Source organism: Ranitomeya variabilis, chromosome 4 (genome assembly GCF_051348905.1).
Source record: "Ranitomeya variabilis isolate aRanVar5 chromosome 4, aRanVar5.hap1, whole genome shotgun sequence".
Taxonomy (NCBI): domain Eukaryota; kingdom Metazoa; phylum Chordata; class Amphibia; order Anura; family Dendrobatidae; genus Ranitomeya; species Ranitomeya variabilis.
Genome location: NC_135235.1, coordinates 330,361,429 through 330,388,491, shown reverse-complemented (window position 1 = coordinate 330,388,491; position 27,063 = coordinate 330,361,429). Strand labels below are relative to the sequence as shown.

General features: G+C 44.7%; 1 protein-coding gene across 3 annotated transcripts; it reads right to left on the bottom strand.

Moving 5' to 3' along the window:
- Positions 1-398: 398 nt before the first annotated feature.
- Positions 399-26,348, bottom strand: LOC143764691 (gastrula zinc finger protein XlCGF66.1-like). Of its 3 annotated transcripts, XM_077250534.1 has the most exons (8): positions 17,554-17,869; positions 10,457-10,607; positions 10,148-10,327; positions 9,950-10,073; positions 9,776-9,870; positions 9,487-9,577; positions 6,050-6,135; positions 399-5,953 (listed from the first exon to the last, which is right to left on the bottom strand). In XM_077250534.1, exons 2-8 carry the CDS (start codon positions 10,532-10,534, stop codon positions 5,471-5,473), a joined length of 1,137 nt encoding a protein of 378 aa, XP_077106649.1. In that variant the 5' UTR covers positions 10,535-10,607; positions 17,554-17,869; the 3' UTR covers positions 399-5,470. The 3 variants fall into 3 exon arrangements, with proteins under 3 accessions (XP_077106649.1, XP_077106648.1, XP_077106647.1); XM_077250533.1 differs by lacking the exon at positions 17,554-17,869 and adding an exon at positions 26,229-26,348 and having other exon boundaries at positions 399-6,135; XM_077250532.1 differs by having other exon boundaries at positions 399-6,135; positions 17,554-17,904.
- Between the last annotated feature and the right edge of the window lie 715 nt (positions 26,349-27,063).

The window sequence follows — 27,063 nt, the reverse complement described above, 5'->3', positions numbered from 1 at the left end:
GGGAGAAGCTGCCAGGGACCGCGCTGGGAGCAGGTGAGTATTTCATATTCACCTTTCCCCGTTCCACCGCCGCCCCATCTTCCGTGTCCTCTGCAGTGACTGTTCAGGTCTGAGGCCGCGATGAGGTATTAGTGTGCGCGCCGCCCTCTGCCTGAACAGTCAATGTGGAGAGACGGGACGGTGAGGAGAAGCGGGCAGCGACGGAAGGTATGTCATTTTTTTATTGCAGCAGCATTATATGTGGCACATTGTTATATGGAGCATCTTATGGGGCCATTATGAATTGTATGGAGCATTATATGGGGCACATTGTTATATGAAGCATCTTACGGGGCCCATAAAGAACTGTATGGAGCATTATATGGGGTATCTATATATATAATTGTCTAAGGGTTTTTCCGTCTGTCTGTCTGTCTGTCTGTCTGTCTGTCTGTCTGTCTGTCTGTCCTGGAAATCACTCCATATAAGGTATGGTCTACAAACAGGATACCTTATATGGAGTGGTCGGCGGTTTGTAGACCATACCTTATATGGAGTGGTCGGCGGTTTGTAGACCATACCTTATATGGAGTGGTCGGCGGTTTGTAGACCATACCTTATATGGAGTGGTCGGCGGTTTGTAGACCATACCTTATATGGAGTGGTCGACGGTTTGTCGGGCGGCCTCGACCAATCAGAGATGGGCACAGCATGGCGACGATGATGTCATAATGGTTGCCATGGCGACGATGATGTCATAAAGGTTGCCTCGACCAATCAGCGACGGGCACAGTCTGCCGCGAATCACATACTACGGGGACATGCATATTCTAGAATACCCGATGCATTAGAATCGGGCCACAGTCTAGTATTTGTATATGGAGCATCTATGGAACCATAATGAACTGCATGGAGCAAAGAGCATTATATGTGGCACATTTTTATATGGAGCATCTTATGAGGCCATAATGAACTGTATGGAGCATTATATGTGGCACATTGTTATATGGAGCATCTTATTGGGCCATAAAGAACTGTATGGAGCATTATATGGGGCATAATTGTATATGGAGCATCTATGGGGCCATAATGAACTGCATGGAGCATTATATGGGGCATATTTGTATATGGAGCATCTTATCAGCAGCTGCTGCATTTCCCACCCTAGGCTTATACTCAAGTCATTAAGTTTTCCCAGTTTTTTGTGGCAAAAATAGGGGGGGGGTCGGTTTATACTCGGGTCGGCTTTTACTCGAGTATATACAGTACATAGAGTTAGTTCAAAGGCAAGCAACTAGATTATTTCAAGGAATGGAAGGCCTCCCATATGATAAAAAGTTGAAAAAAGTTGGACATGTTTAGCTTAGACAAAAGACATCTCAGAGGAGATCTCATTTATATGTATAAATATATGTGTGGTCAATACAAAGGACTGGCACATGACTTACTCTTTCCAAAGACCATACTAAGGATCAACGGCACTCATTATAGGTGGAAGAAAAGCGATTCTGGCAGCTAAATTGGAAAAGGTTCTTTACCATTTAGAGCACTGTGGATTGCCCCATCACATGAGGAAGTAATGGCAGACACTATAACAGCTTTTTAAAAAAGGGCTGGATGATTATCTCAGTACACATAACACTGTGGGTTATAGATAACGTCCCCTGACGAAGCAAAAGGGTGAAAAGTACATCGGGGCACCAGGACCAATTACTCCAGTCTGCACAATATGCAAGTTATTTCATTTGATTATGATTTAAGCGAACAGCACCATTAGCTCAGTTAAACAAAGTAGCAATTCTTTTTTTTGCACTAAGAAAATGTTTATAAGGAACATCAAGTCCAAACAGAACATCAGTTTGCAAAGAAAGGAAACTTTCTTATTGCTATATTATTATTATGCAACCTGCATTATTATTTCATGCATTTTTTGTGCACTATGCAAATATTTCGGCTAATGAGATAGAGTTTGTATATACAGCTCTGTCAAAAATTAAGAGACCAGTGCTCAGTTTTATAAAAATCAGCTTCTCTACATGTTTGACAGCCATTCCATTGCAGTATCAGTTGAATTCCAACCAGAGGAAACCTCATTCTACTTAATGTGCTTCTGATTAGGTCAGAGGTCCCCAACCTGTAGCTCGGGAGCCACATGTGGCTCGTTGTGCCATGAATTGTGGCTCGCGGCTGTCTGCCAGCTTGGTGCATTAGCTCAAGATTTAGTAAACTGGTATGATGAGCACATCTCAAAATGGTGAACTTTGTCAGTAACCCTGCACAGAAGAGCAGATTTGGGTACACTTCTACTGGCCTTGGGGGTTTAGAGATAATTTAAGTATGGTATGCTGGAGACAGAGACAGGCTGATACTACCGGTCAGAGGAGGTGCTTGAAGATGGATGTGACTGTGTTGGGAGTGCGTGATGGGAGAATGCTGAATGTGGTCGGGTGTGGTGGGAACCTCTGGAACTTGGTATACTGCTTCGGGTGATTTGTGTGGAAATGCTTTGGTTATCATTATACCCATAATGGGGTCTTTGGTTGCTACTACTGTGAGGGGGGACAGGAGCTGGATGTGGCTCGCGACCCTCTTGCACAGGTGAATGTGGCTCTCAAGGTCAGAAAGGTTGGGGACCACTGGATTAGGTGATCACCAGAACCAAATAACGAAGTCTAAAAAACACTGCTGTGGTGTTAACAATCCTCTTACAATAGGACAAGCTGGATGGAAATACAAGTGCTAATAACATCCCAAAACTAATAGGAATGAAAAAAATAACTTTTAACCATGCCAAAGGAGTTGCAAAGAAAAGTCTTGAGTGAGGAAAAGAAGGGCTCAATTCTGGCTTTACTAGCAGAGGAACACAGTGAGCATCATGATGCCTCCATCCTTAACATTTCTAAGACGGCAGTCCATTAAAACAAGGTCAAGCGGCAGACATTGGGGACAACAAAGCTACAGACCGGCAGAGGGCAAAAACAACTCTCCACTGACCGGGGTGACCATCATCTTCTTCGAATGTCACTCAGCAACTGCAGGATGACATCAAGTGACCTATAAAAGGAATGTAAAATAGCAGCTGGGGTGAAGTGCACGGCTAGAACGGTTCGTAACAGGCTCCTAGAGGCAGGACTCAAGTTATGTAAAGCTAGAAAAAAAGCCTTTCATCAATGAGAAGCAAAGGAGAGTCAGGGTGAAATTTGCCAAAAACCATAAGGATTGGACCATAGAGGACTGGAGTAAGGTAATCTTCTCTGATGAGTCCAATTTTGAGCTTTGCCCAACACCTGGTCATCTAATGGTTAGATGGAGACCTGGAGAGGTGTACAAGCCAGTGTCTTGCACCTACTGTGAAATTTGGTGGAGGATCGGTGATGATCTGGGGATGCTTCAGCAAGCCTGGAATTGGGCAGGTTAATCTTTGCGAAGGACATATGAATCAAGCCGGATACAAGGTTATCTTGGAAAAACAGTTGATTCCTTCTGCTCAGGCAATGTTCCCCAACTCTGAGGACTGTTTTTTCCAGAAGTACAATGCGCCATGCCACACAGTTAGGTCAATCAAGGTGTGGATGAAGGACCACCACATCAAATCCTCATCATGGCCAGCCCAATCTCCAGACCTGAACCCCATTGAAATCCTCTGGAATGTAATCAAGAGAAAGATGGATAGTCACCAGCCATCAAACAAAGAACTGCTTGAATTTTTGTACCAGGAGTGGCATAAGGTCACCCAAAAGCAGTGTGAAAGACTGGTGGAAAGCATGCCAAGACACATGAAAACTGTGATTAAAAATCATGGTTCTTCCACAAAATATTGATTTCTGAACTCTTCCTGAGTTAAAACATTAGTAGCGTTGTTTCTAAACGAATATGAACTTGTTTTCTTTGCATTATTTGAGGTCTGAAGGCAATGCATTTTTTTGTTATTTTGACCATTTCTCATTTTCAGAAAATAACTACAAAATGTATTGCTTGGAACTTCGGAGACATGTTGTCAGTAGTAGAACAATTTACATTTTACTTAAAAATATACCTATAAAGAGAAAAATCAGTCAAACTGAAAATGTTGCAGTGGTCTCTTACTTTTTGCCAGAGCTGTATCTAAATTTGGTATTTTTACTATATTTTATACTATTCCTTATCGGTCTGCATGTAGCTCTATACAATACAGCAGGTGGCCCTCCAATGAATCTCTCTGTTGTATTTTATATGTAATTTTAATTATTTATTCTTTAATAAAGTTTAAGAATTTTTTTAGACTCTGCACACAATTTTTTTTGGAAGGTAGTCATGTCTTAGGTGTGTCTATAATAGTTATTTGTACATGCTTCCTGTGTTGGTAGTCATGGGTTATACATAATGTAGTGACAAAAAATGTAAACTTGGTGGCGAATGGTTGAACCTTTTGGACCTAGGTCTTTTTTTCAATCTATGTAAATATGATGCTTGATGAGAAAGTTCCATCAGCAATGTATGGGGTTTCTGAGGGTACAGTGGCCCTTCATAGAAGTGGGGGTACAGTCATAGCCTGTTTTGATTACTCAATCAGGTAACCTGTTGCTGAATGGTTGGTTCTTCTGTCTGCTCAACTGTTGCCTTTTCTTCCCTGTCCAATTGCTGATGGTTTCTATTGTCTTTGTTTTCCTTTCTTGATTTGCTCTTCTTCAAGAATTTCTCATTTTCCCATTTTGGTTTGCCCTACCACAAACTGGGTGGGATTTTATATATTTACCCTTCCCTTCACTGCACTTCCTTGCTGGTTATACCTCTTGGTGGATGTGTTTTCACGAGTTGCAGCTCGTAAGCCAGGTGGTTTACCTTGCTTGGTAAAATCCAGTTGTATTCTTGCAGTGAGTCTGTTTGATTTTCCTACCAGCACCTTTTCCTTCTACCACTATTAGGATTCTTCGAGGTTATACTTGTTCCTTTTATTTTTGCTTCTCCTTAGCTCGCCTTCTTTGCCCTATATGAATGTGTTTTAGTTTTCACCTAAGGTTTTCACACTTTCCATTCCCCTTGTTGACAGTGTGTTGCGGACTCCCCTCTGGTTCCTAGAGAAGTACGAGAAACCCCTCAACAGCTTATTAAGGAGTTAGGTCCAAGATGATGTTTATAGTTGTGCAGCCATGGGCTTTCTAGTCTGTAGATAACAGTTGGGTGTAGTTGCAGCGTCCATCCTTGTGTGGTTTTTCCGGTGGCTATTAAGACAAACATTTCCCATATTATGAACATGAAAAAGGCTTCACCCCTGTGTGAGTTCACTGATGTTTATTGAAAGTCGATTTCCGTGTTAAACATTTCCCAGATTCTGAACATGAAAAAGGTTTCTTCTTTATGTGACTGCTCTGGGGTCTAACAAGATGCGATTGCAAGTTAAAAATGATCCCACAATCTAAACAAGTTTCTCATTAATGTGAGTTTTCTGAAGTGTGATAAGATTTGATTTCTGTATAAAACATTTCCCTCTTTCTGAACAAAAAAAAGCCTTCTACCCTGTGTGAGTTCTTTGATGTCTAACAAGAATCCATTTCTGGTTAAAACATTTTCCACATTCTGAACATAAAAAAGGCTTCTCCCCAGTATGAGTTCTCTGATGTTTGATAAGATTTGATTTCTCAGTAAAACATTTTCCACATTCTGAACATGAAAAAGGTTTCTCCCCTGTGTGAGTTCTTTGATGTTTGATAAGAGTTGATTTCCGTGTTAAACATTTCCCACATTCTAAACATGAAAAAGGCTTCTCCCCTTTGTGGGTTCTCTGGTGGCTATCAAGATTCACTTTCTGGTTAAAACATTTTCCACATTCTGAACATGAAAAAGGCTTCTCCTGTCTGTGGGTTCTCTGGTGGCTATCAAGATTTGTTTTCCATTTAAAACATTTCCCACATTCTGAACATGAAAATCTCTCCTTTGCTTTAAAAGCAATTTGTTTTTTAATGATTATTTTGTGACTTCGATTTTCCTTCGTAGTCTGTAATGAATCAGAAGACAGGACCTGTTTCAATGGGTCAGGTGATAGTTCTTTGCTGTGAAGGGATGATGGTATATCTGAAGTAATGGCATTCACCTCAATTGCATCATGTGGGATCTTTAGATCATCTGATTTAAAAATTGAAGATGTCAGCTTTCCCTCTGATCTCTTGGTACAGTCATCTGCCAAGAATAAAACCAATTATTATTTTTGAATAAAATATCCTTGAAATTTATATTTTTTAACATTTCTACTTAAATGGTTCAAAAATGGCAAGTTATGTAAAAATATTGAATTATTCACCCAGACAATGACAGTTCACAGCCTAAAAGAAAACCTCATAGGATGAACCAGTAGAGCATGGATTTTAACTGTTTGTTCCTTCTGCCTCCTAAATATGGAATAAAAAGCCACCAAACAATGTTATGAAGGGGAAAATAATACCAATAAAAACTTCTACTCATCCAAAAAATGCCAATAGAAACTTTTACTAATGTTGCAAAAAAAGTGAGTCCCCACTCAGGTCCATCATCTGTCAGTTGAAAAACAGAGGTTTCCACATTATTAGTGTCTCAAAGGCTCTTGAAAAGCAACATGGCTTTCCTAAACTAATACAGCCTTGTAGTGTGCCCAAATCACATTTAGCATCCATGTATTTGACATTACTATACTGAGAAGAACCCACTTTAATTTATGGTATGTGTGTGTCTCCTTGAGCACAATCTGAGCACTGTAAGTTGGGTAATAAAATGGCAAATGTGCAATTTTCAATTTCAAGCATCCACTGTGCGCTAACTTCTGGATTGTGACTCTGGAGTCAAAATATTCACTGCTCCTATACATTAATTCACTGAGGGTTATAATTTCTAAGATGGAGTCACTTTATTGGCTTTCTACTGCTCTGGTTTTCTGCAATTTTGATATATTTGGGCTTCTACAAATGATGTGTCGTATTCTGTAAGGGGATCACTATAAATATAGCTGCACTGTGTGGTAAACTATGGTTTTCTTGTACTGATGAATAAGTCTGTAGCACTTCGAAACTCGTTGACTGAATAAAGGTAAAACCGCAAATACTTTCTGTCTGTACTTGGATCTATTATATGTGATACCAGCAGTGCAGATTATCCGCAAATTATTCTTTTCTATGATTTCTAAGTCTGATGACCCATTGCACCTTCGGCAGCTTGGCTTATAAGCCATGGAAATGTTGTGTATACACAACTAAATCAGGTCAGCATAACCTTATTTAACATCTTTATCTACATCCCTTTTGGGAACTGTTTCTGCGACGTCTGCTTGTGTCACCTGACGCCGCCTTATTCATTCTGCAGGAAGCGCTGGTAATGGAGAACCAAAAGCTATGGGCGGCACAGCCTCTGCACAGCCATTAAGATTAGGGTACCTGGAACCTGTAGTACCATCCATGCTGGCAGTATGGGTGTGTGCTGTCCAGCCCGAGTAATCTGCTCCCTGCTTCATTCAATTGGAAATCACAACACCTTATTAAAGCTTGTAGCATATTGCATGAAGCTGCCAGATACATCCTTGTTTTCCTCTGATTCAGTCCTCTGTGGTCAGCTTCCGACTTGTGTATTTGTTTCCTGTTGTGACCCAGGCCCGTTCACTGACTACTCTTGCATCTTCTTATTTTGTATTTTCCTGCCCTTCTGGTTCTGACTCGGCCACCTGACTATTCTTCTTCCCATCTCACTCCACAGAACAGCATGTAACACCATGGCCCAAGCCTGGGGGTCCCTGTGTAAGTACAGATCCATGTAGACGCGTTAAAGGGTGATGCGTAAGATAATTCCTGGGATTTGGAAAACAGGGTAGTACCAGGCCTGTTTGCGGAGGCCATCTTTTGAGCTGCCAGGTGGTCACAAAAACTGCTCCCAATACATTGTGTCTGCAAACTATTCCAGCAATATATAGCTAAATAAAGAAATAATAATAAATAAATAGCTAAATGGCGCTCCTTTCCTTCTGAACTCTGTCATGTGCCTCAAACAGTAGTGTACAACGATTTATAGGTTATTGTCAGATTCAAGTGAAGTTGGAAAATAGTTTGTAAGGTTCATTTGTTTCCTACTATCTTTTGTGAAGAATTTCAAAGTTATCACCATATAAAGATCACACACACATCAGATTTGAAAAAAATGGAGCCTGATTAGGAACACAATACTGACTGCGGAAAGTGGTTAAACCAGAGTATTTTAGTCACTAATTTCTGTGGTCAAAAACTATGACTATAGACAATAACACATCTACTGAAATGATCAAAGTCAATAGTCTTCATCAGTAAAAAAATGAGTAACTAGTGGAGAAACCTATCTGGGGTAATTAGAGTATGGGGCTTGGTGGCTCTTGGCAATCTAAACTATCGTAAGGGCCAATGTTTTCTATCAGATGAGTGTCTGGAATAAAAATTGAACATTTAAAAATAAAATTTTATAACAGTGCAGAGCTGAGGTGTCTGAAATTTAGATCTCATGCATTTGGAAGAGGAAATGGAGACCCTTTTTAAAGAATACAAGGAAGTTACAGACTCACATATGTGAGGCAGGCCGATCCCACCACAAGCAAACTATTATACTGAATTTACCTGTAAAAAAGACACAATAAAAAAAATTACATCCTCAACAACAACGTATGTATGAGGGGAGAACTACAACACTAAACTGGAGATGCACTAATTTATGGTGGACCATTGGAGCTACTATGAGTCCTGACCAGAAGAGTAGAGAAAGTATTAGTGCTCCCCATTTCAGGAGAGATTGTGCTGTAATCTGAATTCTTTAGGATAAAAAACATAATGTAATTTATTATGTGGAGTGAATCCATGAAACCAGGGCTCGAGCCATGCCAACACATCTCCTGCAGGCGTGAATAAATGTATATTACAGCCATCAGCTACGGACAGCTTAGAGATATATCATGGTGCACGATAAAAATGATAAATGGAAACTCTGTTGTTATTGTACAGAAATTCACACTTGGCCCTCAATGCACATTTAATGTTGTCAATTATAAAACCGAAGTTTGGTCAGAAAGACTGTACGTGGTCATGTAGGGACCAGATGAGCACATTCAGAAGCACTGAATGGAGAGAAGGTAGATTCATCCAATACAATATCAGGGTTATAGGAAGCCAACAGCATCATTACCCTCTGCTTTCACTTAGTGGCCATCATAATGTTTTTCTTCAAGTGATTTTCTAACTTGTCAGCACATTCTACGTAAGCTGTCATTTGGCTTTCTAATGTACAGATCTGGGCAGGTAACGCTCAGTGTCTTCTAAACCCAGATTCCAAGGGGGTAGGTGAATCCTCCATGTTGTAAGTTCTATAGAAAAGAGCGTTCAATGCCCAAAGTCATTTTAACAGTTTTGGATGAAGGAGAATGTTGTGGCCTAGAGGCAAAATGGTGATTACACGATTGTGACACGGCTGGACTAAACCACCGATATAGCAGCCACAGCCGCTGACTGAGAAGAATCAATGACATCTCTGCATTTAGTGGTTAATACTCACCTGGATAGTCATATGTAGGAATCTCCGCTTTACACCACTCATCACCCCTCACATATGTCTCTGTAATATTAATATGGGTCAGATCTTCACCCTGAAACAAATATTGTAAAAGTCTCAGACAGATGGAGAAGTCACATCTATGATCAGTTCTAATTCTGCCATCTCCACCGTTCTCATTACCCAAGTATAAAATATATAATACTGGTAGATAAAACAAGACTGAGCACAAGCCCTTCACAGCCATCTACACATGATAGAGGAGGTCTCATGACACCTTCTTTCCATCTACCTGATGATCCTGAGGAACATTGGGATCTTCTTGTTTACAGTTCTCCTGAAGAGGGCGGGGGCATCTCTCTCCTGTTGTCCTCTTACTGGATAGATCTGGAGGAAACACATACAGAGACTGAATGGATTCTTTACAGATAATTACAGGTCATGTGTATTTAGTCCTGTCTATTACCTGATGATGTGATGGGCTGGGGAACTTCCATCATGACGTGTTTGTACACATCTTTGTGTTCTTCTAAATACTCCCACTCCTCCATGGAGAAATAGACGGTGATATCTTGACACCTTATAGGAACCTGACACATATAATGATAACATCATCCCCCCGATCACATCATAGCATTACTGAATAATGTCCCAGCATTCCCACCTCTCCAGTCAGCAGCTCAATTATCTTGTAGGTGAGTTCTAGGATCTTCTGGTCATTGATGTCCTCATGTATCAGGGTGTGAGGTGGAGGCCCCATGATTGGGCACTGGGATCCCCCCCATCTCTCAAACACAGTTTCCTGACAGTGTGTACTAGAGGTCTTCTTCACTACCCTGTAATCCTGGTTATGGAGAGACACATTAATAAATCTCACTACAGACATTTCTAGAGTCCTCACCTCTCCAGTTCTGTCCAACTGTTATTCCCATAGATAAGAAGGATGTAATGTGATGTCATCAGAATCTCTCACCTCTCCAGTAAGACGGAAGAGGATCTCTAGGGTGAGGTGTAATATCCTCTCCGCCATCTTGTCTCTGTCCATAGCCATGTTTGATGGGTAAAATCAGGAAAATTCTCTTATACAGAAGATCTTCCCTGAGAGGATCCAATATTGTAGATACCTGAATGAGAAGAAGATGAGCCCATATAACATCATAAAAATCCTGTGTAATAATACAATTACTGGAGATAATAAGGAAAACATATGAGAAGATTTATTATTTTACAATATTTAGTTTTCTTCTTTACATCTACTAGAAAAACCTATATATTTTAGGCCACAAACAACAAGCAGTTTCTTCCTCGGAGTTGGCAGTTGAGTATGTTTCTCATAGACTCATCTTCGATAACACTAATTCTCGTCTCATTTACCGACACTGGAATCGGCATTAGCAATACTGCAGGAGATATTCATTACACGTGACATGAGAAATAACTTCTGCATTTTTCTGACTATAAGATGCACTTTTTTCCTCCAAAAATGTGGAGGAAAATGGGGGGTGCGACTTATAGTCCGGATGTATCTGCTGTGGATGGGGAGGAGGGGGCGCAAAAGCGGATCATCGGAAGCAGGAGCCGGCTGCTGTGGCTAACTCCTGTGTCCGCTGCTAAAGAGAAATTAATATTCATGGCATTCCATGCCCATATTCATTTCTCTTTAATAGCGGGCACACGTGATTGCTCAGCAGCTGCGCTTGCTGTGCCCTATATTAAAGAGCAATGAATATTCACTGCTCTCCAGGCCCATAGTAATGGCGTGGAGCTCAGCGAGTGTTCTGGCAGCTGTCCTCGGCTTGTAAGCAGCGTATGACGTCACTGCCATGTGCTGATTACAAGCATAAATCAGCTGCTGGCATCGGAACAGATGTTTTTCTGATAGGGGCCCTGCATACCAGGATGGAGACGAGGGGGCCATGCGTACCAGGATAGGGATGAGGAGGCCATGCCTACCAGGATAGGGATGAGGGGGCCATGCCTACAAGACTAGGGATGAGGAGGCCATGCCTTCCAGGATAGGGATGAGGGGGCCATGCCTACCAGGATAGGGATGAGGGGGCCATGCCTACCAGACTAGGGATGAGAAGGCCATGCCTACCAGGATATGGATGAGGGGGCCATGCCTACCAGACTAGGGATGAGAAGGCCATGCCTACCAGGATAGGGATGAGGAGGCCATGCCTACCAGGTTAGGGATGAGGAGGCCATGCCTACCAGGTTAGGGATGAGGGGGCCATGCCTACCAGACTAGGGATGAGAAGGCCATGCCTACCAGGATAGGGATGAGGGGGCCATGCCTACCAGGATAGGGATGAGGGGGCCATGCCTACCAGACTAGGGATGAGAAGGCCATGCCTACCAGGATAGTGATGAGGGGGCCATGCATACCAGGATGGGGATGAGGGGGCCATGCATACCAGGATGGGGATGAAGGAACCATATATACCAGGATAGGGGATACTAGTACAGAATAGATCACATTTTTTGCTTCAATTTCTTTTTTCCACCTCTGAAATCTGGGTGCATCTTATAGTCCAAAAAATATGGTACTTCATGATCAGGATGACATCTTCATCTTCTACTACGGCTCTAGAAACATATTTGTCCAGAGTCTTTCACTATCTCCATCATCACCAGCAATCTACATGAAGCAATCTACATGAATGTTTTCCGTCTTTCCCGCACTGTAATCTCCTGAATGGATAGGGCCAGGTGCACTACTACATATATCATTATATAGGGAGGTGCGATAACTAGTAGTAGGAATGATGAGCAATGAAGTCACCACAAGACTTACCCTGACGAAGCCGTACTTATTATGGCGATATGCGTGGGGCCCCGTCCAGGTCCTCCGCTCTTGTCCCCACTCACCATTACTCTCTTTTCTGTGGCACTTGCCCCCTACATCATTGTAAGTCTCATTTTGGTCGCTTCAGCCTCAGATACATTGGCCATGGGGCCATCTGTTACTTTTTAAGTATCTTGGCATGTAGCACGGCCCCTTATTGTCTGGGCTTTTGTCTATTATGACATTTTTCTTATAGGGATTTTCTTCATTAATGCTACAGTTTACAACATCAGGGTCCTATTCCTTATTCGGATCTTTTTGAACATGTGTGGTTTCACATGGACGTATAATTAGTGCTAACACAGTTAGCTAAGACAGTTTGGGTCATTGTTCATTGGGTCCATGAGCATGGTCTATACTTGATCTTTGTCTTATGTACATGCACCATGTGGTTCAGATGTAATGTCATTGATTTATGAAGGGGCTTGTATGGCTGTACCTACAGTTGTGGCCAAAAGTATTGACACCCCTGCAATTCTGTCAGATAATACTCTGTTTCTTCATGAAAATGATTGCAATCACAAATTCTTTGGTATTATTATCTTCATTTAATTTGTCTTAAATGAAAAAACACAAAAGAGAATGAAGCAAAAAGCAAAACATTGATCATTTCACACAAAACTCCAAAAATGGGCCAGACAAAAGTATTGGCACCCTCAGCCTAATACTTGGTTGCACAACCTTTAGTCAAATAACTGCGACCAACTGCTTCCGGTAACCATCAATGAGTTTCTTACAATGCTCTGCTGGAATTTTAGACCATTCTTCTTTGGCAAACTGCTCCAGGTCCCTGATATTTGAAGGGTGCCTTCTCCAAACTGCCATTTTTAGATCTCTCCACAGGTGTTCTATGGGATTCAGGTCTGGACTTATTGCTGGCCACCTTAGAAGTCTCCAGTGCTTCCTCTCAAACCATTTTCTAGTGCTTTTTGAAGTGTGTTTTGGGTCATTGTCCTGCTGGAGGACCCATGACCTCTGAGGGAGACCCAGCTTTCTCACACTGGGCCCTGCATTATGCTGCAAAATTTGTTGGTAGTCTTTAGACTGCCAGAGGCTGCAAAGCAACCCCAAAACATCAGGGAACCTCCGCCATGTTTGACTGTAGGGACCGTGTTCTTTTCTTTGAATGCCTCTTTTTTTCTCCTGTAAACTCTGATGATGCCTTTGCCCAAAAAGCTCTACTTTTGTCTCATCTGACCAGAGAACATTCTTCCAAAACATTTTAGGCTTTTTCAGGTAAGTTTTGGCAAACTCCAGCCTTGCTTTTTTATGTCTCAGGGTAAGAAGTGGGGTCTTCCTGGGTCTCCTATCATACAGTCCCTTTTCATTCAGATGCCGACGGATAGTACGGGTTGACACTGTTGTACCCTCGGACTGCAGGGCAGCTTGAACTTGTTTGGATGTTAGTTGAGCTTCTTTATCAAACATCCGCACAATCTTGCATTGAAATCTCTTGTCAATTTTTCTTTTCCGTCCACATCTAGGGAGGTTAGCCACAGTGCCATGGGCTTTAAACTTCTTGATGACACTGCGCACGGTAGACACAGGAACATTCAGGTCTTTGGAGATGGACTTGTAGCCATGAGATTGCTCATGCTTCCTCACAATTTGGTTTCTCAAGTCCTCAGACAGTTCTTTGGTCTTCTTTCTTTTCTCCATGCTCAATGTGCTACACACAAGGACACAGGACAGAGGTTGAGTCAACTTTAATCCATGTCAACTGGCTGCAAGTGTGATTTAGTTATTGCCAACACCTGTTAGGTGCCAGAGGTAAGTTACAGGTGCTGTTAATTACACCAATTATAGAGAAGCCTCACATGATCTTTCGAACAGTGCCAATACTTTTGTCCACCCCCTTTTTTAAGTTGTGTGGAATTCTATCCAATTTGGCTTTAGGACAATTCTTTTTGTGATTTTTCATTTAAGACAAATTAATTGAAGATAATAATACCAAAGGATTTGTGTTTGCAATCATTTTCAGGAAGAAACTGAGTATTATCTGACAGAATTGCAGGGGTGTTAATACTTTTGGCCACAACTGTAATTGTTTTTACTTATGTTTTAAGTCACCATTGTATTGTGTGCCAATAAAGTTCACACTTTTTTCATCTCAGTTTTGGTGTAGTGTGCATACCTTACAGTAGTCCTTTCTTCTCTTTTTTCCGTGCACTGTAATCTCCTATCACATTAGATCTCATGTCTGATTTAAACACAAAAGTTTGAGGCTTTTATACAAGCTTTTTTGTAAGAATAACAAGACAAGACTTATTTGATGCCAAATTCTACAGGTACAGTGTTTTGTTTTTTTTGCTCTAGTTATGTTTTTTAGCATTTTCGCTTTGGCTACTATATATTACATGAAAAACAGCACAACAAAAAAATGAAATTGGGAATGGCGTTACTGTAGGAACATTATACTGTGTGGGGACCAAGAAAAAGGCTGTATAGCATCAAAAATGGGGATAAGAGAGAATTTATTATCTAGTGGTTTGGATGGCAGCATATTGTTTGAGGCATCTTGTATTATCATAATGTGTATGGAGGATATCGGAACTGGGGGAAAATATTACTGTATGTGGAGGCCAAGAAAGGGGCCCCATACCATGAGAGTAATACATGTTTCCTTGGTTCCCGTCTTTCCTAGTTCGGTCATTTGTATCTATCAGCGGAAAAGGAACAAAACCATTGTGATTCTTATAAGGCGGCAACACAAAAACTCCCTAAATATAACATACTAGATGGTGGCCCGATTCTAACGCATCGGGTATTCTATAATATGTATGTAGTTTATTTATGAAGATTTCAGAATAATGCAATTTATACACAGGATTCAGCTGGCTGGCCAGCCGCGACCAATTAGCGAAGCGTGGTTCAAATCCCTTGCCAATTCACGGCCTGACTGCGACTGTCGCTGATTGTTCGCATAACCAATCAGTGAAGCCAGGGCCGGCTCCAGGTTTTTGAGGGCCTCGGGCGAAAGTCTCAGTGGGCCCCCCTCTTTAACACATACCACGATTCATGATGCACAGATACAGCAGAGAAATATACCACAGCCAAGTAGCATATAACACAGCCCACGTAGTATATAACACAGCCACGTAGTATATAACACAGCCCACGTAGTATATAACACAGCCACGAAGTATATAGCACAGCCCACGTAGTATATAACACAGCCACGTAGTATATTGCCCAGCCACACAGTATATAGCACAGCCCACATAGTAAATAGCACAGCCCACGTAGTATATTGCCCAGCCACGTAGTATATAGCACAGCCACGTAGTATATAGCACAGCCCATGTAGTATATACAGTAGCACAGCCACGTAGTATATAGCACAGCCCACGTAGTATATAACAGCCACGTAGTATATTGCCCAGCCACATAGTATATAACACAGCCCACGTAGTATATTGCCCAGCCACGTAGTATATAGCATAGCCAAATAGCATATAGCACAGCCACGTAGTGTATAACAGCCCATGTAGTATATAGCACAGCCACGTAGTATATAGCACAGCCATGTAGTATATAGCACAGCCCACGTAGTATATAACACAGCCATGTAGTATATAGCACAGCCACGTAGTATTTAGCACAGCCACGTAGTATATAACACAGCCCATGTAGTATATAGCACAGCCACGTAGTATATAGCACAGCCATGTAGTATATAGCACAGCCCACGTAGTATATAACACAGCCATGTAGTATATAGCACAGCCACGTAGTATTTAGCACAGCCACGTAGTATATAACACAGCCCATGTAGTATATAGCAAAGCCACGTAGTATATAGCACAGCCACGTAGTATATAGCACAGCCTCGTAGTATATAGCACAGCCACATAGTATATAGCACAGCCACGTAGTATATAGCACAGCCCACGTAGTATATAGCACAGCCCACGAAGTATATAGCACAGCCCACGTAGTAAATAGCACAGACACGTAGTATATTGCCCAGCCACGTAGTATATAGCACAGCCTCGTAGTATATAGCACAGCCACATAGTATATAGCACAGCCACGTAGTATATAGCACAGCCCACGTAGTATATAGCACAGCCCACGAAGTATATAGCACAGCCCACGTAGTAAATAGCACAGACACGTAGTATATTGCCCAGCCATGTAGTATATTGCCCAGCGACGTAGTATATTGCCCAGCCACGTAGTATATTGCTGGCCGCAACCAATAAGCGAAGCGGTGGGACCGGAGCATCGCGAGCTGCAGGAAAAGCTGCTGCGGAGGCGACGGAAGGTGAGAATATCGCGATTTTTTTTTTTTTTTTATTATTTTTAACATTATATCTTTTTACTATTGATGCTGTATAGGCAGCATCAATAGTAAAAAGTTTGTCACATAGGGTTAATAGCAGTGTTAACAGACTGCGTTACACCGCGTTATGCCGCGGTGTAACGCAGTCGGTTTAACGGACCGCTACAACGGTATGTGGGCGGCGGGCGCTGACTGGGGGGGTAGTATAGAGGGGGCACTGACTGCAGGGGAGTAGGGATCGGCCAGACTGTGCCCGTCGCTTCCAAGAGCTACGTCATCATCTCGTGAGACCGCAATGCATAGACCGGTCACTGGAGCGTCGCGAGGAGCGGGAAAGGCCTGGGCTGGATCCGTAAGGTGAGTATATAATGATTTTTTATTTTTTTTATTATTTTTAACATTAGATCTTTTTACTATTGATGCTGCATAGGCAGCATCAATAGTAAAAAGTTGGTCACACAGGGTTAATAGCAGCGTTAACAGAGTGCATTACACCGCGACATAACACGGTCCGTTAATGCTGCCATTAACCCTCTGTGAGCGCTGACAGCAGGGGAGTATGGAGCGGCCACTGACTGCGGGGAGTAAGGAGCGGCCATTTTGCCGCCGGACTGTGCCCGTCGCTGATTGGTCGTGGCTGGTTTGCCGCGACCAATCAGCAACTTGGGATTTCCGTTATAGACAGTCAGACGGAAGTGACCCTTAGACAATTATACAGTAGATTTATAACATCCCCACCATTTGTGAGTCTTCAGGGTGAGTCGCTATCTCACCATTGGATTACAGCTGATACTATGAAGCGAAAGTGACTAAACAGACTTTCTGTCACATCCATAAAGGGGCACTTTTCCGTGTTTGTCAGAACTGCCCGAGGATTATTAGAGGTGAGAGTTTCCCCCCAATTAGAAGGGACACCTGTGGATATTGGGGTCTTTACCTGCCACAGTTTCTCCCAAAGGGTTAAACGCCGTCTGTAACTTCAGTGTCTTTCTATGAAGCTTCTTCTCTGAACTTTCTTCCTGTTTTCTGCCGTATTTCTATTACTCTCCGGAATCAGGAATGTATTAAGTCCTATAGAAACTGCGGAGAAAGAATCATTTCTAATTCTGTGTTTCCAGGATTCTTCTTGTGGGAATTGGCTGCGATATCCCCAGTGCAATATATTACTAGTATTAATGCGCCAGTAATGGGGAATCTCCACATCCCTCCACCTGCAGATTCGCACACCACATATACGGCTGTTCTGTGCGCACAGGACCTGTGATGAGGTCACAGGAGGGGAGGAGTCAGGGGTCACATGATCAGGGGCCTCAGTGTATGCAGGACTCTGCTGTGCTGTTTTCATGGTGCTTGATGAGTGGAAGTTTATGTGTGAGGTCAGGGGGGTTTAGGGTGTGTGCACAGGTTGCGGATTTGCCTGTGGAATTTTCTGCGTGGATTCTTCCTCTCTTGGCAGAAAATGCAGTTGAAAATCCGCTCGGATTTTCATGCAGAGTTGTATGCGTTTTTGTAAGCTAAATAAAGATATATTATTTCACAAAATAAATAATCTATAAATATAATTGTCTAAGGGGTACTTCCGTCTTTCTGTCCGCAACGGAAATCCCACGTCGCTGATTGGTCTCACCACTGTCTGTCATGGCTGCCGCGACCAATCAGCGATGGGTACAGTCCGATTAGTCCCTCCCTACTCCCCTGCAGTCAGTGTCCGGCGCCCGCTCCATACTCCCCTCCAGTTACCGCTAACACAGGGTTAATGCCAGCGCTAACGGACCGCGCTATGCCACAGGTAACGCACTCACGAGACCGCTAAGTCGTGTGGGTAATTTCGCATTGCATCCTGGGAACGGAAGATGGCGGCAGCAGCGCGCGCATAGACAGAGCTTCGCTGGATCCCGGCGGGTGAGTATATAACTATTTTTTATTTTAATTATTTTTTTTAAAACAGGGATATGGTGCCCACACTACTATATACTACGTGGGCTGTGTTTTATACTGCATGGCCACTGCCATTGCGTGGCCTGTATTAACACATCAGGTATTCTACAATATGTGTTAGGGGTCGAGTTCCCTCCTCTGCACAGGGGAATCTCGGTCCATCTCCACTGCGGTCTCCCATTCTTCTCCTGCCGCAGTGGAGCCTGCTCAGCGGAGACGTCGGTCCCAGCGTCTCGCTCAGTCTGACTCTGTGCTAAGAGTTACTGCTGCCTTTCCTGCTTCTGCCATTGAAGTTGGTGCTGGGCAGCGGCGAGCAGACGCTTCTGGGTCTAAGTCCTGCTTTGCTCGTTCTGAGCATGCCCAGAGTAAGATCTCTTAGTGGAGATCGAGGGTCACATGATCTGATACTGCAGCTAAGGTCATTGGCTCCTTCAGGAAGGTCCTGTAGGTACTCACGCTCTGGTGTAGCTTCTCATTGGTCCTTCTAGGAAGGTCCTGTACGTGCTGCAGCTATTTAAGGTTCGCATGACCGCACGGTCATGCGCTAGTATTGTTCTTTGTTAAGTGCTTTGCGCCAGTGTAGTCACGAGAGTATGTGTTCAGGGACCCGGCTGAAATAAGCCCCTAGAATGCTGGCACCTCCGGCGAGGAGTTTGTGTTTGAATGTGTTCAGGGACCCGGCTGAAATAAGCCCCTAGAATGCTGGCACCTCAAGCAAGGAGTTTTGTGTGCATGCGTGACCACTGACTGCTCACTGTGTGGGCAGTTAGCCTGTGCCTCTGTGAAGCCTAACAGGGCACAGTGCTTTTCTTTCACGACTACTCGGTGAAGTAACTGAGTTAGTAATACCGCCACATCGTGCCGCCGTTGCTAGCAGCAGGTATTCCTGCACGGTGGACCCCGGGCTGCAAACGCACCAATATCAATAAAAACATCTCTATTTATTCGGTGCGTTCCGCTAGCCGTAACATAATACTAGCGCCAGGGTCTGGCTAGTAAATGGCGGACATTCAGCAAACTTTGTGGTATATCCAGCAGCTGGAGGGTAGGTTGGCGGCTCTCGAGAGCTCAACCCCAGCTGTGGATGTTACTGCAGTTGCTGTACAGGCTGCTAGCGTGGCTGCAGCTACCTTGTCCACTGCCACCCCTGTTCCGACATCTCGCCTCCCGCTGCCAGAAAAATTTTCTGGAGACAGCAAATTTTGTAGGGGTTTCGTGAGTCAGTGCTCTATTCATCTCGAGCTCCTGGCTGCACGTTTCCCTACTGAGCGGGCTAAGGTGGGATTTATTCTGTCTCTCTTGTCAGACAGGGCGTTGGAGTGGGCTACGCCTCTGTGGGAGCGTGGCGATCATGTGGTGCAGAGTGCTCCGCGGTTCCTGAGCACTCTGAAACAGGTCTTTTTAGGACCTCAAGTCACCCATGACACGGCGCTCCAACTGCTGGCATTAATTCAGGGTGAGTCCATGGTCAGCCATTTTGCCATCCGATTTCAGGCTCTGGCTTCTGAGCTGGAGTGGTCGGATAAAACCCTTATCCCCATATTTTGGAGGGGCCTGGCTGATCACGTTAAGGACGCTCTGGCCACTAGGGAGATTCCTGCCACACTGGAGGAGTTAATATCGGTCTCTACTCGAATTGACCTCCGTTTTAACAAGCAGAGGTTAGAGCGAGCCCAGTGTAGGCAGAGGTTTCGGCTGGCTCCCACCTTCGCAAACCTCTCGAATCTCCGGTCATGGTACCTGAGTCACATGAGGCCATGGAAGTGTCACGAGCGGGTTCTAAGTCCCGGACTGCTCGTGCACTCCAGGTTTGTTATGTTTGCCAGCAGTCAGGACATCTTGCCACCAGATGTTCTCAGCGGTGGAGGAAACGTCAGTGTCTAGTGGTAGTAGGTGGAGGTACACTAGACACGGCGACATTTGCCTCCAAATTGTCCTTTAAGGGGACAATTATTATTGGCTCATCCTCCCACTCGGTAGAGCTCTGCGTGGATTCTGGGGCGGAGGGCAATTTTATGTCTTCTGCCTTCGCCCAACGTCACGCAATACCCCTGGTTATGCTTGCTCAACCAGTGACGGTACGAGTGGTAAATGGGTCGACACTGCCCTCACAGATAACACACCAGTCCATCCCTTTTACTCTGTCCATGTCGCCATCCCATCAGGAGACAATATCTCTGCTCGTCATTCCTGAGGGAATTGATGAGGTCCTGTTGGGGATACCTTGGTTACGGTACCACTATCCTCATATCGAGTGGTCCTCAGGCAGAATTTTGGGATGGGGTGAATCTTGTGGGGGTAGGTGTCAGAGGGAGTGCATTCAGGTTGCTACTACAGAGGTACCCGCAGATCTATCCTCTCTCCCCAAGCAGTATTGGTCTTATGCGGACGTGTTCTCCAAAAAGGCGGCGGAGACCCTTCCGCCCCATCGCCCCTAGGACTGTCCTATTGATCTCTTGCCTGGTGCTGAGCCTCCTCGGGGTCGAGTTTATCCATTATCTCTCCCAGAGACGGAGGCAATGTCTCAGTACATTCAAGAGAATCTGGCAAGAGGGTTCATCAGGAAGTCAGTGTCACCTGCTGGGGCTGGGTTCTTCTTCGTGCAGAAGAAGAATGGGGAACTGCATCCATGCATAGACTACAGGGGTCTTAACGCCATCACCGTTAAGAATAAGTACCCTTTGCCCTTTGATATCTGAGCTCTTCAATAGGCTTTGGGGAGCAAGGGTGTTTACTAAAGTAGATCTGCGGGGTGCTTACAACCTGATTAACATCCGTGAGGGGGACGAATGGAAGACGGCTTTTAACACTAGGGATGGGCACTATGAATATCTGGTGATGCCCTTCGGGCTCTGTAATGCCCCAGCCATTTTCCAAGACTTTGTGAATGACATCTTCCGGGATATGCTCACCACCTTGGTCGTAGTCTATCTGGATGATATTCTCATCTACTCTCCAGATATTGACTCCCACCGGAGAGATGTTTGCAAAGTCTTCGACCTCCTACGGGCAAACTTCCTCTATGCCAAGTTGGAGAAGTGTGTGTTTGAGCAGGAGTCCTTACCTTTCCTGGGCTATATCATCTCCGCCCAGGGATTGGCCATGGATCCTGCCAAACTACAGGCTGTGATGGACTGGCAGGAACCCCATTCTCTTAAAGCGGTGCAGCGCTTTATGGGGTTCATAAATTATTATCGTCAGTTTATTCCGCACTTCTCGACTTTGGTAGCTCCCTTGGTTGCCCTCACCAAAAAGGGAGCAAATCCCAAATTGTGGTCTGTGGAGGTCTCCAAGGCCTTTAACTCCATAAAGTCTCACTTCGTTAGCGCTCCCATCCTACATCGCCCCGATGTAGATAGGCCATTTATCATGGAGGTGGATGCCTCATCTGTTGGTGCTGGAGCAGTCCTCTTCCAAAAGGATGCTCACGGTCGGAAGCATCCTTGCTTCTTTTCTATAACCTTCTCACCAGCAGAGAGGAATTATTCCATCGGGGACAGGGAGTTTCTAGCCATGAAGTTGGCGTTCTTGGAGTGGAGACATCTCTTGGAGGGAGCTCGTTTTCCCTTCCAAGTCTACACAGATCACAAAAATTTGGTGTACCTGCAGACAGCCCAGCGGTTAAATTCTCACCAGGCCAGATGGTCCTTGTTCTTCTCCCGGTTTCATTTCACCCTCCATTTCCTTCCTGGGGAGAAGAACATTCGTGCCGACGCTCTCTCTCGCTCCGTTGTGTCATCTGTGGAGGAGGAAGAGGAGCCTCGGCTTATTGTCCCCACTGAGAGCCTGAGAACTGTGGCCCCGGTTTCGCTAGAGTCTGTGCCTCCGGGCAAGACTTTTGTACCATCCGGTTTGCGACCGGAGGTTCTCTCTTGGGCACACTCGTCCAGGGTGGGTGAACATTTTGGTTCCAAAAGGACATCTGAGTTACTGGCGAGGACATACTGGTGGCCGAATATGGCTCGTGATGTCGCAGACTATATTCGGGCGTGTGTCTCCTGCGCCAAAAAAAAGTCTCCTTGACAATGGCCAGCTGGGTTATTATATCCTCTGCCGGTGGCAGATAGGCCCTGGGAGATGGTCGGGATGGACTTTGTGGTGGGTTTGCCTAAGTCTCGTGGAAGTACCGTCATTTGGGTTATCACCGATCATTTTTCTAAAATGGTGTACTTGGTGCCGCTTCCACGGCTACCTTCTGCACGGGCCTTGGCAGCTTTGTTTATTAAACACATCTTCCGCCTACACGGTATGCCAGACAAAATTGTCAGTGACCGGGGTCCCCAGTTTGCGTCTCGGTTCTGGAGAGAGCTTTGTCATCTTCTCAGTATTGAGTTCAATCTTTCTTCTGCTTATCATCCTGAGACGAATGGGTTGGTAGAGAGGGCCAACGAGACCTTGGTCACATATCTGCGACATTTTGTCTCAGCCAGGCAGGATGACTGGGCATCCTTGCTATCGTGGGCAGAGTTTGCACTGAACAACGCTGTAGCCGACTCCACTGGACAGACGCCATTCCTCCTTAATTATGGTCAGCATCCGCGGGTACCTGTGCCCATGCCCGTGTCTTCCGCCGACTCCAGGGTGGCAGACTGGGCTGTGGAGGCACGGGACATTTGGGACCTCACTCAGGATGCCATTTGGGCCTCCAAGGAGAGAATGAGGTCTTCCGCCGATGCACATCGGCGCCCCGCTCCGACCTTTGCTCTCGGCGATTTAGTGTGGCTCTCCGCCCGTAACATCAGGCTGCGTGTTGAGTCCACTAAGTTTGCTCCTCGCTGCTTGGGTCCCTACAAGGTCCTCGAACAGGTTAATCCTGTGGTCTACCGTCTAGCTCTTCCTCCACGCCTAGGTATCACCGACACCTTTCATGTGTCCCTCCTTAAGCCCGTACACATGTCCCGGTTTCCTGAGTCATCTGCCGGGACATCGGGTTCGTCTACGGACGATTACGAGGTGAACGCTATTTTGGGGTACAAGGTGGTTTGTGGCAAAAAAATTTATTTGGTTGACTGGAAGGGTTACGGTCCTGAGGATATGTCCTGGGAGCCTGCTGAGCGGATTCGGGCTCCGCAGCTCATTGCTGCCTTCGAACGTAGCGAGGCTCAAGGAGGGGGGGTAATGTTAGGGGTCGAGTTCCCTCCTCTGCACAGGGGGAATCTCGGTCCATCTCCGCTGCGGTCTCCCATTCTTCTCCTGCCACAGTGGAGCCTGCTCAGCGGAGATGTCGGTCCCAGCAACTCGCTCAGTCTGACTCTGTGCTAAGAGTTACTGCTGCCTTTCCTGCTTTTGCCAATGAAGTTGGTGCTGGGCAGCGGCGAGCAGACGCTTCTGGGTCTAAGTCCTGCTTTGCTCGTTCTGAGCATGCCCAGAGTAAGATCTCTCAGTGGAGATCAAGGGTCACATGATCTGATACTGCAGCTAAGGTCATTGGCTCCTTCAGGAAGGTCCTGTAGGTGCTCACGCTCTGGTGTAGCTTCTCATTGGTCCTTCTAGGAAGGTCCTGTATGTGCTGCAGCTATTTAACGGCCATGCGCTAGTATTGTTCTTTGTTAAGTGCTTTGCGCCAGTGTGGTCACGAGAGTATGTGTTCAGGGACTCGGCTGAAATAAGCCCCTAGAATGCTGGCACCTCCGGCGAGGAGTTTGTGTTTGAATGTGTTCAGGGACCCGGCTGAAATAAGCCCCTAGAATGCTGGCACCTCAAGCAAGGAGTTTTGTGTGCATGCGTGACCACTGACTGCTCTCTGTGTGGGCAGTTAGCCTGTGCCTCTGTGAAGCCTAACAGGGCACAGTGCTTTTCTTTCACGACTACTCGATGAAGTAACTGAGTTAGTCATACCGCCATATCGTGCCGCCGTTGCTAGCAACAGGTACTCCTGCACGGTGGACCCCGGGCTGCGAACGCACCAATATCAATAAAAAATCTCTATTTATTCGGTGCGTTCCGCTAGCCGTAACAATATGTATGTATGTATGTATATAGCAGCCACATAGTATGTAGCACAGGTCACGTACTATTTGTCTGCTATATACTACATGGCTCCTATATACTACGTGGCCTGTGCTATATACTATGTAGCTGCTATATACATACATACATATTCTAGAATACCCGATGCATTAGAATCAGGCTGCTATTAACCCTATGTGACAAACTGATTTAAGGGCATAAAAATTAAAAGTTGGAAAATTGCGAAAATTGCGAAATTTTCTAAATTTTCGCCACATTTCTGTTTTTTTTTTTACAAATAAACACAGGTAATATCAAATAAATTTTACCACTATCATGAAGTACAATATGTCATGAGAAAACAATGTCATAATCATCAGGATCCGTTGAAGTGTTCCAGAGTTATAACCTCAAAAAGGGACAGTGGTCAGAATTGTAAAAATTGGCCCGGTCATTAACGTGCAAACCACCCTTTGGGCTTAAGGGGTTAATCATAAATATATAGAGACAGCTGTCAAAGTCAATAAAGTGCAGACATAATTAATAAAAGAAAATAAATCATAATTCATATTTATACATCTATAAAATTAAAATTTCTCTTGTAACCCTTGGGAAAATAAAATTTTGGGGGGCTAAAAAAACATTTTTGTGCAAAAAAAATGATTTTTTATTTTCACGGCTCTGCGTTATAAACTGTAGTGAAATACTTGGGGGTTCAAAGCTCTCACAACACATCTAGATAAGTTCCTTGGGGGTCTAGTTTCCAATATGGGGTCACTTGTGGGGGGTTTCTAATGTGTAGGTACATTAGGGGCTCTGCAAATGCAATGTGACGCCTGCAGACCATTCCATCTAAGTCTGCATTCCAAACGGCGCTCCTTCCCATCCGAGCTCTGCCATGCGCCCAAACGGTGGTTCCTCCCCACATATGGACTATCAGCGTACTCAGGACAAATTGGACAACAACTTTTGTGGGCTAAAAAATAATTTTTGTGAAGAAAAAGAGATTTTTTATTTTCACGACTCTGCGTTATAAACTGTAGTGAAACACTTGGGGGTTAAAAGCTCTCACAACACATCTAGATAAGTTCCTTAGGGGTTCTACTTTCCAAAATGGTGTCACTTGTGGGGGGTTTCAATGTTTAGGCACATGAGGGGATCCCCAAACGTGACATGGTGTCCCATCTCAATTCCAGTCAATTTTGCATTGAAAAGTCAAACGGCGCTCCTTCCCTTCCAAACTCAGCTATGGAAGGGGGCGTGGCCTGAGCCTGCAGCATGAGGACGTAGGTTTAGGAGCTCCAGGGAAAAACATCCCAATCCAACTAAAAAACGACAATAATCTAGCCATCCAGCCCCAAAAACGTATAGGAGTAGTCCAGGACACAGTCTAGCCCCTTTCCAGACGTGTATTTCCCAAATCTAAGGACTTTAGAAGTTGAGGCCTACAACGCAACTCTGAAGCCTGGATCTAGATTTCCACAACCGGCTGGCTGCAGCGTTACCACACCTCCACAGACACAGTGAGGTTCTCCCTGGATTAAGAAGAGGCCTGGGAGAGACTGCCTAACAAGGCCCCCCTACCACCGGGACCGCCGAAATAGGATAAGATAACCGCTACAGAGCCGCTGCAGAGCCGCTGCAGAAACATCTTCCCCCCTCCTCCACGGCTTCTAGCAGCGGAGTGGGTGGCATAACAAGCGGTGGAGAGATCTAAGTACTCACCAGGTTACAACCGCTGCTTGGGAGCACCATCCAGGACACAGACCGGAGGTACAGGCACAACCGGAGCCCTCAATACCGGAGGTAAGAGCCCCTCCTCCTCCCGCTCACCCACGACGCTCCTGCGCTCCTCACCGCTCAAAAGTCCTATTCACGACGCTCCTGCGCTCCTCACCCCTCAAAAGTCCTATTCACGACGCTCCAGCGGACTATTTTCAACGCTACAGCGACTCAATTAAGGCACACTAAGCGACGTATTTACAACGCTCCAGCGTATTAAAGAAGTCACTCCAGTATAACAACACACTAGCGTCCTAGGGATCTACAATGCTCCAACAGATCATTTGCAACGCTACAGCGATTGGATTAAAAACAGAATCAAAACCTACGACTCTCCAGTGACCTACATAAAACATCTTCTATTGCTTTACTAGAAGTCTTCCTCTCCTACAGGCACTTACAAAAGTGACATCAAGCCACATTACTGCCGCTACAAGATTTACAAGAGCGGCAACTCCCATACCGGGTTACCCCGATATTAATCTGTTATTCCACTCCATCCATCATGAGCTTCTCCAGAGCGAAAGGGTCTTCACAAACCCAACAATCACCAAAATCCCAAAGCTCTACTAAACAGACCAAAACATACAGCAGCTATAAACCACACAGAGACCAAGTAAACCTCATTAGTCCCCACAGAGCCAGATCTAGATCTCCTACGAGGGACGTAAACCAACAACCAACAGTTAAAAGACAGACAAGAACTGACGGAAATCCCCACCTACTAGAAAAAATGGACTCTTCTGTTTCTTCCAAAAGACATATGTGTTGTGAATTT

Bases quoted from the DNA above. Each gene is read 5' to 3' on its own strand.
- LOC143764691 (XM_077250533.1), bottom strand. From the start codon at position 10,534: ATGGCTATGGACAGAGACAAGATGGCGGAGAGGATATTACACCTCACC. The intron at 10,328-10,456 runs GTGAGAGATTCT...CTCCATAACCAG, and splicing joins TCTTCCGTCTTACTGGAGAG to GATTACAGGGTAGTGAAGAA. The intron at 9,578-9,775 runs GTAGATGGAAAG...TATTTGTTTCAG, and splicing joins ATGTTCCTCAGGATCATCAG to GGTGAAGATCTGACCCATAT.